Source organism: Pteropus alecto, unplaced genomic scaffold, assembly GCF_000325575.1.
Source record: "Pteropus alecto unplaced genomic scaffold, ASM32557v1 scaffold42, whole genome shotgun sequence".
Classification (NCBI taxonomy): domain Eukaryota; kingdom Metazoa; phylum Chordata; class Mammalia; order Chiroptera; family Pteropodidae; genus Pteropus; species Pteropus alecto.
In genome coordinates, this window is record NW_006434825.1 from 9,621,722 (window position 1) to 9,638,136 (window position 16,415).

Sequence of the window (16,415 nt, forward strand, 5' to 3'; positions counted from 1 at the left end):
AATGATGGGATTTGCAAATGGTCTATTATCTAGTTTCTGGGGGAGCCACCATCAGAACCTGGATCTTCCAATTCCAGATCCTGTTCTTTCAAGGAAAGTGAGACTATGTGCATCAAGCAGCCCTTCACCATATGCATATCCAGGATCTGGTTTGACTTCACAGCTCCCTGTGAGAACAGAATGATGAGTCCCCTCCCCCCGTGAGGACCCTGAAGATTAACCATCGCACCCCTCATAAATGTCAACAGAGACTCCGTAACTGAGCCCTTTGCAGATAGCCCTACGTGAAAAGGCTTTTTGCCCTGCCACCAGGAAGTTTACTATCTACTTGACATGATAAGACGCACTCATGGGAAGATAGACATTTAATCATTCAAAGCATGGATTTGGGTTTTATAAAGTCCTAGGTATAAAATAAGTTCATGCTCCACTACGTATAAGCTGAGTGATATTGAAAAAGTCACTTAGGCTTGTTGAATTTAGCTTATTTATCTTTTAAACCAGAATACCAATAGTACCTATTAGGCTGTTTGTGAGAATCACATGACATAATCGATGTTTAAGACACGTAACCTAGTGCCTTACACATGGTCAAGCAGGACAGCAAATAATAGCCTCTTCTATTTTTGTTGTTAATTGCTGCTGTTATACAATGTGGCTAGACCATGGAAGTTCTCAAATGTCAATCTACAGAGTGTGACTTTCATACTATAGCCAGTGAAAAATCATGGAAGGCTTTTGATCAGAGAAACAAATAAACAGAATAAGGTTATCAGGAAGAGGACTAAGGTAGGGTGAGCAAGATAGTCTCAGCACGAAAGAAGAGAAGAAAGGGCAGAGGAAACTTAAGGATCTGATGGAGTAGTTAATGAATGAGGTGATAAGGGAGTTAGATGTAGGAGTGACAGAGGGAATAAAAGCTGACGTGATGAAGAGAGAAGTGTGAGGACTCAGCTGATTTTGGATATCTGTGGGAGGCTGGAAGAGTCCTAGAGAAATTCTGGCCCGAGTGTCAGAGAGAGGGAGACGGTGGGAGACACAGAACAAAGTCAATTTGGCAGGAAGAAGAGGCTGAAATTCCACCAGGGGTATGCTGCCATACTAAGAGAGCGAAGATTCAACGCTGTCATAGGTTTCAGAGTCACAGGTGGAGGCCGTCTTCAAGCATGTCACATGAAGTGTAAGATGAAAAATATGTTTCGAATGAAAGAGTAAGCCAGTGAAGGAAAAAGCAAGCGAGTGAAAATGCATAGCACACAACAGAATCAGTACAGAATTAGAATCAGAGAGAAGATCAGCCTGGAGGCAGAGAATCTGGAGGACGCAGCCAGTCAGTCATGGCGTGGGGGAGATCTCTGTAGGTGAGAGGACAGAGAGAGGAAGGCCAAAGTCAAAAGGCTGAGGCTCATGGTCCCCAGTGCCTGGAGAGGGATCAGTGCCTAGTCAGGACACCAGGTATGGTGCTGTCTGAGGCATCAAGAGGTTGCTGCCGAGGAAGCTAAAAGGAGAGGCGCTATTTGAGGAAGGCAGTGGGGACAAAAGCGTGTCTAAAGCTACAGAGTTCTAGGAAAAAAAAACAGATCTGCAAACTGTTCGTGCAGCTACAAGTTTTGGTGACACAATAAGGCCTTCCCTATATGTCCAAGGACACAAATTCTTTTAGAGGTAAAGATAAGCAGTTAGGAAATTAGGATAGGAGACCCGCTGAATAAAAGGAGACCCCAGTTGGTGAAGCGGGGTTGGCTTAAGGGTGCTTCCGAGCATCTTTGGATAATTGCAGACACGGACATTGCCTTAGTGCACGGGACAGCAGCCTTTGGAACATGACCCAAATCACCAGTGATTGTGGTTGTTGGGGACAGAGGTGGATCCTTGGAGACACTGAGGGACAGAGGAAATCTGCATTTGTTGCCATGTGTTTTTACAGCACTCTTCTAAAAAGTTGCTGATGCACCTCGATATTCTAAGCCCAAGCTGTCATTTAGAATTCACAGCATGAAGGTTTTTGAGTAGTTTAAAGGTGTCGCAGTGACCCTCGGTCATTAGTTAACGCATCTTCCTGCACAGAGAGAACAGAGTATTCATACCTTGGGAAATCTTTTCTTTGGTGGCTGCCTGGCTAGAGTAAAAAGTTCAAAATGAACTCAAGACAGACGTGAATTAAAATCCAGTCACCAACCCTGAACAGACGTGAATTAAAATCCAGTCACCAACCCTGACCGGCCACGTGCCGTTGAGGAATTCGTATCATCCCCATGAGCCTCAGTAATTCCATCTACTGGATCCTAATGCAGTCACCACCTCAAAGAGCATTTGAGTATTAACGTTAACTTAGCACAATGTGTCGTTGAGAAAGAGAAGATGCTCAGTAAAGGGCGATTCTCTTCTCTTCTCCCAGAAGGAGCAATGTTCAAGAATTTAAAGGCAGCAGAGCAGTGTTTACATTTGGAACTTCCTTCTGCTCTGTCAGCATTTTCTTTGGTATAAATAGGAAAATTCCATTGTCTGTGGAAATATTTTTTTTTCGGACGAGTCTGTTTACTTTCTTCCCCCCACCTTACTGAGCGATGGTTGACAAGTAAATACTTGTATATATTTAATGTGTCTACCATGCCATTTTGATATAAGTATATATTGTGTAATGATTATCATGATCATGCTAATTAACATACCCATCACCTCTTACCATCTCGTGTGTGGGGAGGGGATAAGAATGCTTAAGATCTATTCTCAGCAAATTTCAAGTATAAAATACATTATTATTAACTATGATTATCATGCTGCACATTAGATTGCTAGAACTTATTTATCTTACAACTGAAAGTTGTACCCTAGGACAAGGATCTCCTCATTTTCCTTACCTCGTAGCTCTTGGTCACCACTGTTCTGTTTCTCCATTTGATATATATATATATTTTTTTAGATTCCACGTATAAGTGCTAAGTTATACTTGTCTTTCTGTGTCTAGCCTGTTTCACTTACCATAGTTTTCTCTAAACTCATCCACATTCTCAGAAATGGCAGGATTTCCTTCTTTTTAAGGGCTGAATAATATCCCATTGTGAGTGTGTGTGTGTGTGTGTGTGTGTATTCTTTATTCATTCATCCGTTGACAGACACTTAGATTGTTTCCATGTCTGTAATGCTTCCATTACAGACTACTGTGAATAATGCTGCAAATGAACATGGGGGTGCGGCTATCTCTTCAAGATACAGTTATTTTGGAAAACGGTATCAGGGTTTGACAAAAGGCAGACGGCAGCTGAAATTATTATGCAGGTTGTACCTTGTCAGCAGCTGAAATTATTATGCAGGTTGTACCTTGTCAGCCCCTGAACTAGACAGCCACCTCCTTGGCCCTTTATGAGTGCACTGAGGACAACACATAAATAAAGGTGCGTCTGTGACGCACGCTGTGAGCGCTGTGAGGTGGAAGGCACATCTGACCCATCAGTAAGGGCCCTGGGAGAATTTCCAGAGGAGCTTTCATCTAAGTGGAGGTGAGGAAATGAGCGCCATATAAGCAAGTTGGAAAGAACGTGGGAGAGAGAGCTCCAACCAGAAGAACACGTGAAGGTCCAGAACTGGAGACGGGCACTTCTACTTCGGAGGACCGGAAGCAGCCCAGTCTCACTGCGCTGAGTGTGTGTGGAGGGAGAGTGAGACAGACAGCTAAGGAGTCCACAGGACACAGCAGGAGCTGGGGTGGGTGGCGCTCAAAGGAGAGCCTTAGGCTAAGTGAGAGAGCTGAGATTATTTGGGGGGCAGGGGAGGGCAATAGGGAACGATTTATTCATCAATTTGTTGTTTGACTGAGTATGCTGTGATGTTTGGATGTGTGTTGTAAAACAATCTCTCTGGCTCCAGGATTGATGCTAGAAGGGTGGGGGAAAGATGGGGGCAGGGAGACCATGAGGAGGCAGAGGAAGGAGTCCAGGCAAGAAGGAGATCGGGGGGACCGCCCTGGGAAGAGCAGCATCTGCTAGAGCCTCGTCCATGGCAGGTTTCAGGCACCTTATAAGGTTTTGTCCTATAAACGTCCTGAGTCTGTGAGTCAAGTCCCCTCCTCAGCCTCTTTATCATCACTCTCTCATCAGCAGCACCATCGCTCATTAACTCAGGTCGGGGAGAGGGGAGGCAGTGTCCTGAATCACTTTTCTAGCTTGCTTGTCTAAGTCACAAAAAATAGATTCATAATAATAAAAGCACCTTAAATTTGTTTGGCACCTTGTTACCTCTTCCAAGTGCTCAGCAGCAGTTAGAGTGACAGAGCTTGCTTTCCTAGCCTGCTGTTCACTGGCTATGACATTCTATGTCTAGTCACTTTGCCTTGCACAGTCCCAATTTTCTCTCCATTTAAGGATAATAATTCCTATAAAATACGATCAAGGTAATACATTAGATCATATGTCTAAAACACCTAATAGAGAGCAACTGGAGCAGAGGAAGGTGTTCGATATGTTACAATAACCATAATTATTTCACAATTATTTTTATGCTTCATCACAGTTCCTTGAGGCAGACAGGCCCTGCTAAGGGTTACATCACCTGGTATTCACTGGGAAATCTGCTCCAGAGAGAATTATGTCCAAAAAGTCAGTAGCAGAAGTGAACTAGAATTCTGTTTTCTAAATCTTAAGCTTGTTTGCATTGCATCGGACCCAATTATCTTGGACACTTTCGAAACTGAAGGATGTAGTTCCTGCATGGCTATCCTAAAACCCTTTGCCTATAAAATTCCCCATCCAGGCTTTTAAACTAAATCTCTCTGTACCTTATTGGGCTGTTGGCAGCATCAGGGTCTTTGGCATGTACTCTCCCTACCACAGTGCCGGCGGCTGCGTTTTCTTGGACTTCATGGATGTAACTTGGGGCTAAGAACATGGGGGGCTCGTCAGCATCTTCTACTGCGATCTTGACCGTCACAGTGTCCTTGAAAGGCCCGTTGCTGATGAATTTGGGGTCGATGTGCACATTGGCTGCCTCTACCTTCAAGCTGTATGCTCTTTTGGTTTCAAAATCTACAGGCTGACAAGAAAGAAGAGAAGATTGACAACTAATTCCTTGAAAGAATAACAAAAAAGAAAAACCTGACTGTTTTACAGGGCGAGTATATGGTTCCTCAAAGAGAGAAAATCAGTGTCTATTCAATACCCAATTACCTGAGCCATTTGGTCAGAAAATCAGACAAATCAATTGCTGAAACTTGGAATATGCTTAATGGGTAATTCTAGGAGCATGACACAGAAGGACCACATGACCTAAAATAAAACTCATTCTGTATTAACAACACTAAAGCTGCCCAAATAAGTCCCTAAAAATCATCTAAGGATGAGAAGGAATTAAAACACTATAAAAATATACGTTATATACTATTCTGTAAATTACTAAGAATCTTGGTGATAAAAATACTTACTGAATTTCAGCCAGAGAGCAAGGGATATCTTGTGAGATGACTGCTCCCCTGCACACATATACACATCTGGCCTAATCAAATTGACAGCCTCGTTTTCTAAGTTTCTGACCATGTAGCATTTCCCAAAGTCTGGGACCCTTAGCAGCAGAAGCCCAGAAGACGACTTAAGGTGGTTTATGGGTGATGGGTTTGTTGAATTACATTAACTTTCTTATTGACACAATTATTCCTTTCCCAGTTCTACCACTTCTAAACACAGCAAGAACACCTCAGGATAGTGCTTATTTTAAACATATCTGTTATGCTTCCCAACCTCCCTTTTGAGAGATTATGATATAACTCTCTAGCTAGACTGTAATAGAATTATTTCATGTTCATTTTTAGGATGCCTTCTATTTATGGCAAATGATAGGGCAATGAGAATAGTGATTCCTTATTTTAAGAATGCATATATACATAAAAAAAGTATTTAACGAAAAACAATTACAAACAATAGAAATTTTACACAGATATGAAAGTAGCATTTGAATGGCTGCAGTTACTGGGAAATTGATGGCAAACATTCCCTAATCCCGAATGAGAGGAGGTACCGTGAATCAATGGGCAACAGGTAAAAAGTAAAATTGTAGCAGAGAAGCAAGTGCTCATGCCTAGAAAACAGACCTTTCTAGTTAGCACTCTGGATGATGCTGAACTACCACGTGTTTGTAAAGACATGAGTCTTTTAAGGCAAACATCTGCCTGCCACGCTGTTGTCATCTGCTTGGCACACATATTTTAAATGGGCATACAATCATAGGCTTTAGTCCTGACCTAATTCTACAAAACTCTAGTTTCAGGAAGGTTAAACATATTCAATATCCCTGACGCTTTTTCCGTCACGTCCCCACCCCATCGTCCCCAGAGTCCTTTCCCTGAAGCAAAATTCGCCCCCAGCTGCAACACCACTCTGGAGCCTAGCAGCTCCTCTATCCTTCGCTGGGTTACCGAGCCGTAAAAAATAATGATATTTATAGGCCGAAGGTATGAGATTGCTTAAGTTTCTCAAAAATCTCTGCAATTATTAGACAAAGAGTTAAAAGACTGGAATATGATAGTTCTGAGACCTAGTAAGAAGAAACTTTCTAATCCCAGGTAGTCTGGATATTCCTGGAGCAGAACCTTTAGAACTGGGCTGGTTTAGGCACATGCCCAGAGCCACGTTCCCAAGGGAAAGCACTGTTGATGCTGAGGCCGGTACAGTCAGGCTGCAGTTTGATACTTTTTCAGATCCCAAGTAAAACTCACCAAATCTCTGCAAGCATTTGTGTGGAATGCCCTTTCCTAGCTTGGGGCGATTTTACTAAGTTTTCTGGTGGTCAGCCCAAGCCTCATTGCCTCGTAAAGTCCTCCTCAGCTCCCCCAGACAGATTAGTGTGGTCCATTAGCTGCCCTTCTGCAGCCTTTCATCTCCTACCCCTGTAAGGTGAGGAGCATCCCAAAAGACTCTACTGAGTCTTCTTGATTTTTGCTGATCTTTGCCTCCTCAGTGCCCAGGAACAACTGTACCAAGGGATCATATGCACCAATCATTTTGCCTGAATGGGGAACAGGGCTGATGGATGCATAACATTTAAACATTTACCTACAACATATTCCCTGCCTCCTTCCAAAAAAGATTTAAGGTAGTTTCCCTTGTGAGCGTTGATATCCGTGTTACGAGTAGTTGGAATAAAGCTAAATGAGGCAACACACTACATAAGCCATAAAAATCTTAATACCCCCTAGTTTACTCATACCACCTCTGAAAATTCTCCCTGAGGGATGAATTCAAGAGAATACCAAAACAATATTCAAAGATGGCATGATGTTTGTCAGACGTAGTAGAGAGTTCTATCTAATTCAAGGGGAATGTACACACAAAGCACCAAATCCAACTGTGAGATTTTATTAAGGAAATAATGGTCCATCAATAGGATGGGATGTTATGCAGTCATTAAACATGATTATGTGTATTATATAACAGCATGTAAATGTTTATGATGTGACATTAAGTTAACAAATCAGATCACCCTACGATTGCAACTGTTTAAATGTTATATATCCACATCAATATACATGTGGGCAAAGAATATAAAAAAATAATTGGGCATAAAAATGGCTTTATTAAAATAGGGGATATTTAAAAATGTTTTCTAATTCTGCTCTCACACTGGTTTACAAGGAGTTTATTTGGTTGAAAGTAAATAACTCAGAAATGATGCCAGGATAGCTCTGTAATAAATGGGAGTCCCACTTGGTCCAGAGGGTGTTGCAGTGAACAGATTGAATTTTCCTCCCCGAGTCGACCAAGCCACTGATAAATTTCATCTTTATTTTGCACTGGTTCTCCTTCAGCTAACCACACAGAGATTGTCTGAATATCCCAAGGGCAGTTCTCTTTCTCTTATGTACCACTATACCCTTGACACCTACTGGGTCTGACGCAGAGTCAGTACTCAAGAAATATTTATTGTTTCCTAAGATATTCAATAAATGAAGGACTCTACCTCCAAAATATCTCTTGAATTCTTCATCTTCACCTCTTCTGCCATCTTCGGTTCTTTCTAACCTCTCCCTTGAATTCCAACGTAGTTTTTCAACCGGTCCCACTGTATCCATCTCAAAACCCTCATGACTGAATTTATTCAAGTATCTTCAGTGTGTCCTCTTTCCACCTACACCAGTCCTTCATGAGCTCTTTTTTTTTTTTGCCCTTCTCCTCCTTATCTACCTGGTAAATTCCTACTCATCTATCGAGACTCAGCTCAAGAATGGACCCTGTAAGAAGTCACTCATGACCCGTAGTCAGAGATCTCATCACACAGTTGGTTCCTGACTGGGGAGTGATTTTGCTCTAACTCACCTCAGGTTATTAGGCAATGTCTGGAGTTATTTTTTATTATCATGATTGGTGGGGTGGGGTAGGGTGTGTACTTACTGACGTCTAGTGAGGAGAGGCCAGGGATGCTGCTCAACATCCAAAAATGCACAGAACAGCCAGCCCCCTACAACAATGAACTATCTGTCCTGAAATGTTATTAGTGCCCAGGTTGAGAAAACCCACTCTATTTTAATTGTCTTTTCACTTAACTGTCCTGTTAAATTGTGATTTCCCTGTGGCCAGGACTCTGGCTCCTGAACTTTTAGATGTCCAGCCTTTCAAAAAGGGCCTGCCTGATAATAATAACAACTCAGTAACTCTTGGGGGAAAAACGGGTTAATGAATTAGGACACACGTGAAAAAATTATACTAAAGAATATTTTTAAAAGACAAAAATATTTCCGTTATCTCTCTAAACCTTTTTATGTTATTAAATCATATATAACGATTTTGACAAGGATTCATCTATTAAATTCATCCCTCATTTTTTTTTCCTAATGGACATTTGGAACTTTGTGCTACAAGTTCAAGCAAATGAAATAACATCTTACTCTGTTTTAAACCTAAACATCAGTGCTTTGTGGAAGATTATCCTTTTCCTTGGAATAAACACACCGAATTAGGGGAAAATGTGCAAATTAATCATATGCAGAGAGTTAATTTGCGATGTGTAAGTTTCATGGGGTGATTTAAATGTTTCAGGATTTTAGAGATACAGTGTGTGTTTATGCCCTGAATGCATCAAAAACGGGTGACAACCTTAGCATAACCAACTACCTAATTACTTGAACAGCTAAGGATGAGAGGCAGAAATCGCTGATGTCATGCTCATATATCAGTGTCAAGGAAGAGGGATAGTAATATTAATTAACAAGCTAAGCTGACAGCTCGACGCTACATGCAATTCAAACATCTGCTTTTCCGGAGGGGAAAACAGAGGGACTGAGCACCCCAGCCCCAGTGGCTGATGATTGGGCTTCCATGGCCGCAACATCCATTGTCACTAATGTTGACTTTTCAGGTGTCCAAAGTTCATCCCAACCTCCATATTCGTTTACAACAGTCACCCCCATTTGCTCTCTGTTCTGTGTTCCATCATATTTCTTGCAAATCCAACAGTGCTTTCAAACACTGTGAAACATCAGCTTCCTAGGGCACATCTCTCTCTGCTCTCCTCACGGAAAGATTCTTCCCAGGAACTTTCTTCCCACCCCACCTTCTCTCCAACGAGTGGCCTCTTTATTGATTCTTCAAATTAATATTTTTTTTAGCAGTGTTGCAGTCCAATCTTTTCCATCACACCAAGGAACTTAATATTCATGCTACAAAGCCAAGTTGAAAATGAATGCATGATTAAAACTAAAGTAATCCCATCATCCAATTCAGATTTAATGCTCCATACACTTTGATGATGGAGGGATGTTGATTTCTCAAGTGGTAAATTGGAGGGGGGGAACTGTTTTAAAATACACTGTAACTGTTTCTTGACATAAGTGGGTCTTACCTGGCCCTCCTTTATAAGCCCTTTCTGGCCCAGCTGTTTACAAAATTTCTTAAGAGGGAAATTGTTCAATGTCTGTAAACTGCCAGCTATGTGACTATGATGAGGTCAAGTTGTTTAATCTCTCTGAGCCCCAATCTCATAATTAAATTGGAGCTCACTGCCCATTAGGATAATACCTTCCATTTTTTATGATTTTTATTGAAAAATAAATAAGAGAATGTTTGGAAGACTTTAATCAATATTTAGTACTGAGAAAATTAGATTTTTAAAACAAAGCAAGAAAAAACAATGAACTCCTCTTTGTAGTGAATTAATCTCAAAGACATGTTCTTTGTGACAGTTTAGCTAACTATGAGAGAAGGCCTATTATTGTTTCTTGGGTTCAATTTTGAGAGAAAATCAAGCAGAAGGTTGGTTCTGGTTTCACAGAGGGTCCAGCAATATAGCAGACCTTGGATGTTTAAGATAGGAAATATTCTAATCAGCCTTTATTAATAAACTCAGCAGCGAGAGCTAAAGGGGGAATCCCATGCATGCTCAGGGCTGCTTCTCCAAAATCTTGATTTATCTAAGCTGTCTTTCCTTCCAGGGCAAAACTGCACCAAGAATTAACTAGCAATCTCAGGCAAGCCTAAGCGTCTCTTCTGCTAGCTCCCCCTCTGGAATATAGTTGTTATTTCCCCCAGAGTTCAGAGCTCAACTGCAAAATCAGGTCAGCCCCCAGATTCCCATATTTGCACTTCGTAACCTTGAACTCTGTTTCCTGCACATTTGCCTTGGCAGAGCAGGCTGTGTCACTGACATCTGATTCTCACCCTAACTCACCTTTTTTAGCTTCACCACGCCTTCCTGTGTTTCATAGTCTGTTGTGATTTCAAACAATTCCATACCATCTCCATCAACAATATTGTATGTGACTAAACCATTTTCTCCGATGTCTGGGTCTTTAGCCTTCACTCTTCCTACTTCCTCTCCGGGGACAGCTGCTTCTGACACAGACATCTGGTATACGCCTAGAAGAAGAAGACATCTATTTTTATTTTCCATTTTATTTTTCAACTGTAAGATTTCAGATTTCATCGAATCCCAATAAATTTCTCACAGGATTTAAAATTGAACTTTCTATTGATTGAAAACATGAAAAAGTGAATGGACAAGAGGAAGATCCCACATGGCCTGCCTGTCAAATAAATGTTCTACGTAGAATGATAAAAACAGTATCGGGGTCCAAGGCGACACAATGGGGTCACCTGCCACATGTGAGGAAGGAAAACAACGCTGTTATATTTCTCATCGAGAATGATGGAAGGCCATCTAATCAACATGCATTCAAATAGCCAAGACTTTTCATGTCTATGGGCTGATCCACGAATTAGTTGTAAGGCTTGTATGGCCCTGCACAACAACAATTCAAAACAAACAAAAAAAAAAAACGAAAAAAAAACCTTCTCTATTTAAAAGCCTTCCACAGCTCCACATTTATTTTAAAACTAAATGCAAAATTTATCTTTCAAGGTCACGACCCTTACAACTCTATATTTGACTCTTCCTTTACTTCCTTCACCATTCAGTCAAACACTACCTTATCTGGAAGGGTTTCCCACAGCATGACACTTCCACACATATTTATTTAATCTTAGGGGAATCTAATATGTGCCAGGCACTGCCCTAGCCCCTGGAGACTCATTAGTAAATGAAACTATCAATATCCTTTCCTTATTGAGGCACATTATAGAGAAAAACCAAATGTAGGCACACTCTGATGTCCTCGCTAGGAAGAAGAAAAATAAAGTAGGATGGGCAGAGGGTAATGAGACGGTGAGTGTGTAACTGTGTAATCGCAGGATTGTGTGTGATGGCATGTGTATGAATGTGTGTGAGAGTGTGTTGTGTGGTATGAATATGTGCATCAGTGTGAGCGTGTATGTATGTGTGAGATGCGTGTCAGTGTGTACGTGTATGAGTGTGAGTATGAATGAATGTGTATGTTTGTGTTAAATACATGTGAGTGAGAAGAAGAAAGTGGGAGAGAGAGATTGACTTTGAAGAGGATGGGCAGGGAAGACGTGCAGCATAAGAAGGCATCAGCTTCTCTGAAGGGACTGAGAAAAACAAATCACGTGACTATCTAGGGATAAAAGTTACACACAAAGAGAACAGAAAATGGCAAAGACCTCGAGGTGGGAAGGTACTGAATACACACAGAATGGCAAGAAGACAAGTGACTGCAGCCTTCTGTTAAGAGAGAAGGATATGAAGGTAGGTTGGGGCCCAGTTGTGTAAAAAGGGCATTGTATGAGACATCCCACAAGCTTTGTTTACACTTGCTGGAAAGCCACTGGAAGGTTTTCAGTGGAAAAGTGAGGCATGAGATGACCTTACTAGCATGTCCGCATTTTAAAAACAATTCTATATGAAACGATGTGAAGAAGCAAAGATCGGAAACCTCGCTTCTACCCCTTCTAAGCCGAGAGGTCTTGGGAGGTGACCTCATCCTCCTTCGGTTTTAGTTTTCCCTTATGTACAGTTTATGAGTTCTAGTACTGTTTACATTTACGGCTATTCTTTGGCCTTGAATACTTTCAGTTTGGATCTACGTTCCACTTAATCACACCATGCCCTTCATGTAAAAGGACAAGTGGGAAGTGGGAGTCTCTGCAGATAATTACCAATTTACATGAACGTACAGAAAAACCTGCTGAGTTGATTTGCTCCAAATGTCATGTGAGTTCATGGCTATGAAACTGGTATCTACACAGGAGCAATGTAACTTTGCTACTTTGCTATATGATTGTGTGAGAGCAAGGGCATTAATGGCAGCCGGCTAAAAATCTTGCTTGGCCTTTTCCTTCTAGCACACCAGACAATTTTGTAGTGTGGATAATGGAGCGTGAAGCTTTTAGAGTGCTCTATGAGCCTTAAGCTTATTGGGGATGCTGCACCTTAGGCCTGATCAGACGAAGCAATCTTTCCTTTTTGCTTCTGGGAACCCAGGAGAAATGGTGGTTGTCTTGTAATCTTGTCTCAGTGTCTCCCTTGCCTAGATGGTTGTCTTTGGAGTCCTCTGAGTGACCATGGTACCTTCTTTGGGCCATACTTGGTTGCTTTGCTTTCCTGGTCTCTCATTCACAAACAATTCTACCTCTCTGGCAGTAAACTCACAGGCTCTGCCAGCTTCTTTCCTAATCTGATAAAGAAGATGCTTTCCTGGTGAACTCCCTCGGTACTAGCGGCATCAGCATCTCAATGATCATACTGTACAGCTGTCTGTAACTGCACACGAAAAAGCAGATTTGTGTTTAAATTCTGGCTTTACCACATTCTTTGGTCAACTTACTGTACCTTCCATGGAACCCAGTTTTATCTGTAAAGTGTAAGCTCTTATAAAGATTTGCAGTAGTAGTGGCCATTCATTAAATGATGGTCGTTGTAGTTATGATTATTAATAGCAACCTTTCAAAGTCATTTTTTTCTTTTATTTCCCTCGGCAATCCTATAAATTTCGTTGAAGGACCATAGTTCCCCAGACAATCATAATGGCTAACATTTGTTGACAACGTATGCCAGGTATCACTATAAGATTTTATACTAGCTCATTTAGTTCTAAGATGATCCTATTGATTACGTGCTGTGGGAGATAATACTTCCCAGAAATGACCAAGACAGTATTTCCCACCCTGCATGCTGTTGCTTTAACATGACTTGGTCAGTCCTTCCATTGAAAGGTGGGATTGACAAGAACCCCACTTACATGTGGGCAGTCTGAGGACTACAATGGAAATGATGCTATGGGATTTCCAGAGCTAGATCACAACAGGCAATATAGTTTCTGCTTGGTGTCCCTAAGGTTCTCACTTTCAGAACCCAGCCAAGCCACTCTATGAGGAGGCCCCCAGGGAGAGGAACCAACAGCCAATGCCGACTCACCAGCCACATGAGCCACAGTGGAAGTAGGTCCGCCAGCCCCAGACTGTCCCCAGTTGATGCTATGGAAACAGAGACAGGCTGTCTCTTCCCCTTTTTTGCCCAGATTGCAGACTCATGATAAAAATAAACTATTGGAATTGTTTTAAATCACAGAGGTTTGGGGCAGTCTGTTACACAGCAATAGGTGGCTAATTCAGGTACTGTTACACTCAGGTTAGAAAGGAGTCAGAGATAGGTTCGTTAATTACTAGATCGCATCACTAGCTTCTAGCAAAAGACCTAGCAAAATAGATTTTCTATTTCCAGGATCATGGAACTTTTTACGTCTCCTGATTCTCCTCCTACCTCCACTCTATTTAACTTTTGTTGTTATTGTTGCTGCTGTCTTGTTTTGCTTTTTTTGCAAGAGCATCCATTTTTCTAGACTTTTCCTTCAACACCAAATAAGCAGGAATAGCTTAGAGAGGATAGCTGACGGTGGCACCATTGAAAAGCGAAAGCCAGGCCCACCTACTTACTCTGCGGAAACTTTGGTGGGTTGTCATTGACATCGGTCAGTGTGATCGTCACTTTGGTTGTCCCTGATAGTCCACCCATGTGTCCACCCATGTCCTTGGCCTGGATCACCACGTGGTACTCCTCCTTGGCTTCCCTGTCCATGTTGGGAAGGGCTGTTCTGATGATACCTAGACAGGGGAGCAGGAAACATCACAGATACTCAGTTATAACAACATTATGACAACAACAACAAAAAAGATTCTAGGCACATGGAATGCAAAGGTGAATAAAACTGTACCTGCCCTCACAGAAGAGTCACTTCAACATAATTACAACCCAAAGTAGCCACACCAAGAGCATCCTACAGATGTATTTTCCATCATTGTCATAATTATTAATATAGCATTAAAATTTTATATATTATATGTGTTGCATTGTAAATGCTAGGAATACCTTTCTTATTCTGAGGTATAATATGTAAATATATTAAAGAGTAAAATATTTGAGGGTCCACTACATGAGTGTCCATGATTAAACCCATGCTTTTGGATTGCCAGCAGAATCTTTTGAAAGTCTATCCCTGCATGCAATTCTTAGAAACATTTATATGCTCTATATTAGGTTAAAAGCAGGAGGCATATATTTCATGAAATATATTAAATGTTACTATTAAATTTTAAAAGAGTGTGCCAAATGGGTTAAAATATACACAACATTTATACAGACAATTACTATCTTCTGTCACTGATAACAATGATAAATTAATGATTTCGGTCTACATGATCCTGGGTATTAGCACATGATTTCTATAAAAACCATGCTCACTTAAATCTCTTGGGAACATGGGCCAGCTTTTTCTTTCTGTACATATGGCCAACATCTGTACTGGAAATATAAAGACCACGGTAGAAGCCTTAGGCCCTTATTCTTCTCTCACCCCCCTATGTTTGTATGTTTCTCAAAAACACCATTGAACTCACCCCATTTTCCTTATCCGCTAAATAATTCGGTAGCTTCCAGTTGGTGACTCCTAATCATGAGTCTCTGAGACAGAGAAGGTTGGAAGTAGAGTGCCCCCACCAGTTTTTAACATCTCAAAAGTCAAGATGAAACCCCACATTTATCCTTGGTTAATCCGGAAAGGCTAAGTGCAAATGCCCTTTATGGAATCAAAGCAAGTAGCCACATAAATTGTGATCTGAAGCAAAGTATATGATTACATAGGCACACGGAAATAATATCGAGTACGTGAGCAAAAGATCTGATTGGCAGACTACGTCTGTACATCTACACAGATATGTTTGATATATTTTAACTGTAAGAGTAAACACGAATTATTTGGAGGAGACTGGAAATGTGCTGCCTCTCAAACCTACCGGAACCCTAACGCCCACTCCCATCGCTCTGCCCTCTGGTCTTCACAGCAGACTTTGGGAGCTGCCAGTTTCATATCAGTCTTCAAGGTCTATGGTCTCTTAATTTGGATCCACAGTTAAATTTTAAGATGAAGTTTAAATATTTTAACATAAATTCTTAAATTTAAGTTGACTTTTAAGATACAGTTGTAAGATAAAAGTTGTGTTTTAAGATTATATTATTATGACCTGGTGAAATACAGACAGAAACAATAATACAGCTCTTTGGACGCCAAGCATGTGCATAGTGTGTAAGTCTCGTAATAACCCTGTCAGGTGGCCCTTTTTATATTTGAGAAAATGGAGAATCAAAAGGTTCAGTGTACAGGCCTAAGCTCCTTATTCACAATGTGTGACAAATCACAATGACATTCTGTGGTACCTGTCTGTGCTTCCACTGAAAAGTAGGGTTGTCCTTCTAGGATACTGTACACTAACTTGGCGCTGTTGCCGTAGGTGGGGTCATCTGCATCTGAAGCTGTCACCTGGATTACTGACGTTCCTTAAAAGTGAAATAAATTTATTAGCAACAGTCTCTCAGCTTTTCAAATTGTATTCTGGTTTATAAAGTTTCATAAAATTAAAAACCGAGGAGAGCCCCACAATTATTCAACATGCTTTCATTTTCCTGGGGTTGAGATGCAAAATAATCTCTCCTTCCTTCCTTCCTCCCTCCCTCTCTCCCTCCTTTCCTTCCTTCCTTCCTTCCTTCCTTCCTTCCTTCCTTCCTTCCTTCCTTCCTTCCTTCCTTCC

At 41.2% G+C, this 16,415-nt stretch overlaps 1 protein-coding gene across 5 annotated transcripts in view; it reads right to left on the minus strand.

The window, feature by feature from the left end:
* The window catches only part of CDH11 (cadherin 11), an 86,814-nt gene that overhangs the window by 21,962 nt on the left and 48,437 nt on the right, over nt 1-16,415 (minus strand). For 4 of the 5 annotated variants that reach the window (XM_015587678.2, XM_006909726.2, XM_025045329.1 and 1 more), the window contains 4 exons: nt 16,045-16,164; nt 14,268-14,435; nt 10,648-10,835; nt 4,775-5,028 (listed from right to left, as the gene is read on the minus strand). In XM_015587678.2, coding sequence (XP_015443164.1) covers nt 4,775-5,028; nt 10,648-10,835; nt 14,268-14,435; nt 16,045-16,164 — 730 coding nt within the window. The remainder of the gene's footprint in view (nt 1-4,774; nt 5,029-10,647; nt 10,836-14,267; nt 14,436-16,044; nt 16,165-16,415) is intronic. The other variant, XM_025045331.1, reaches the window with a different exon arrangement.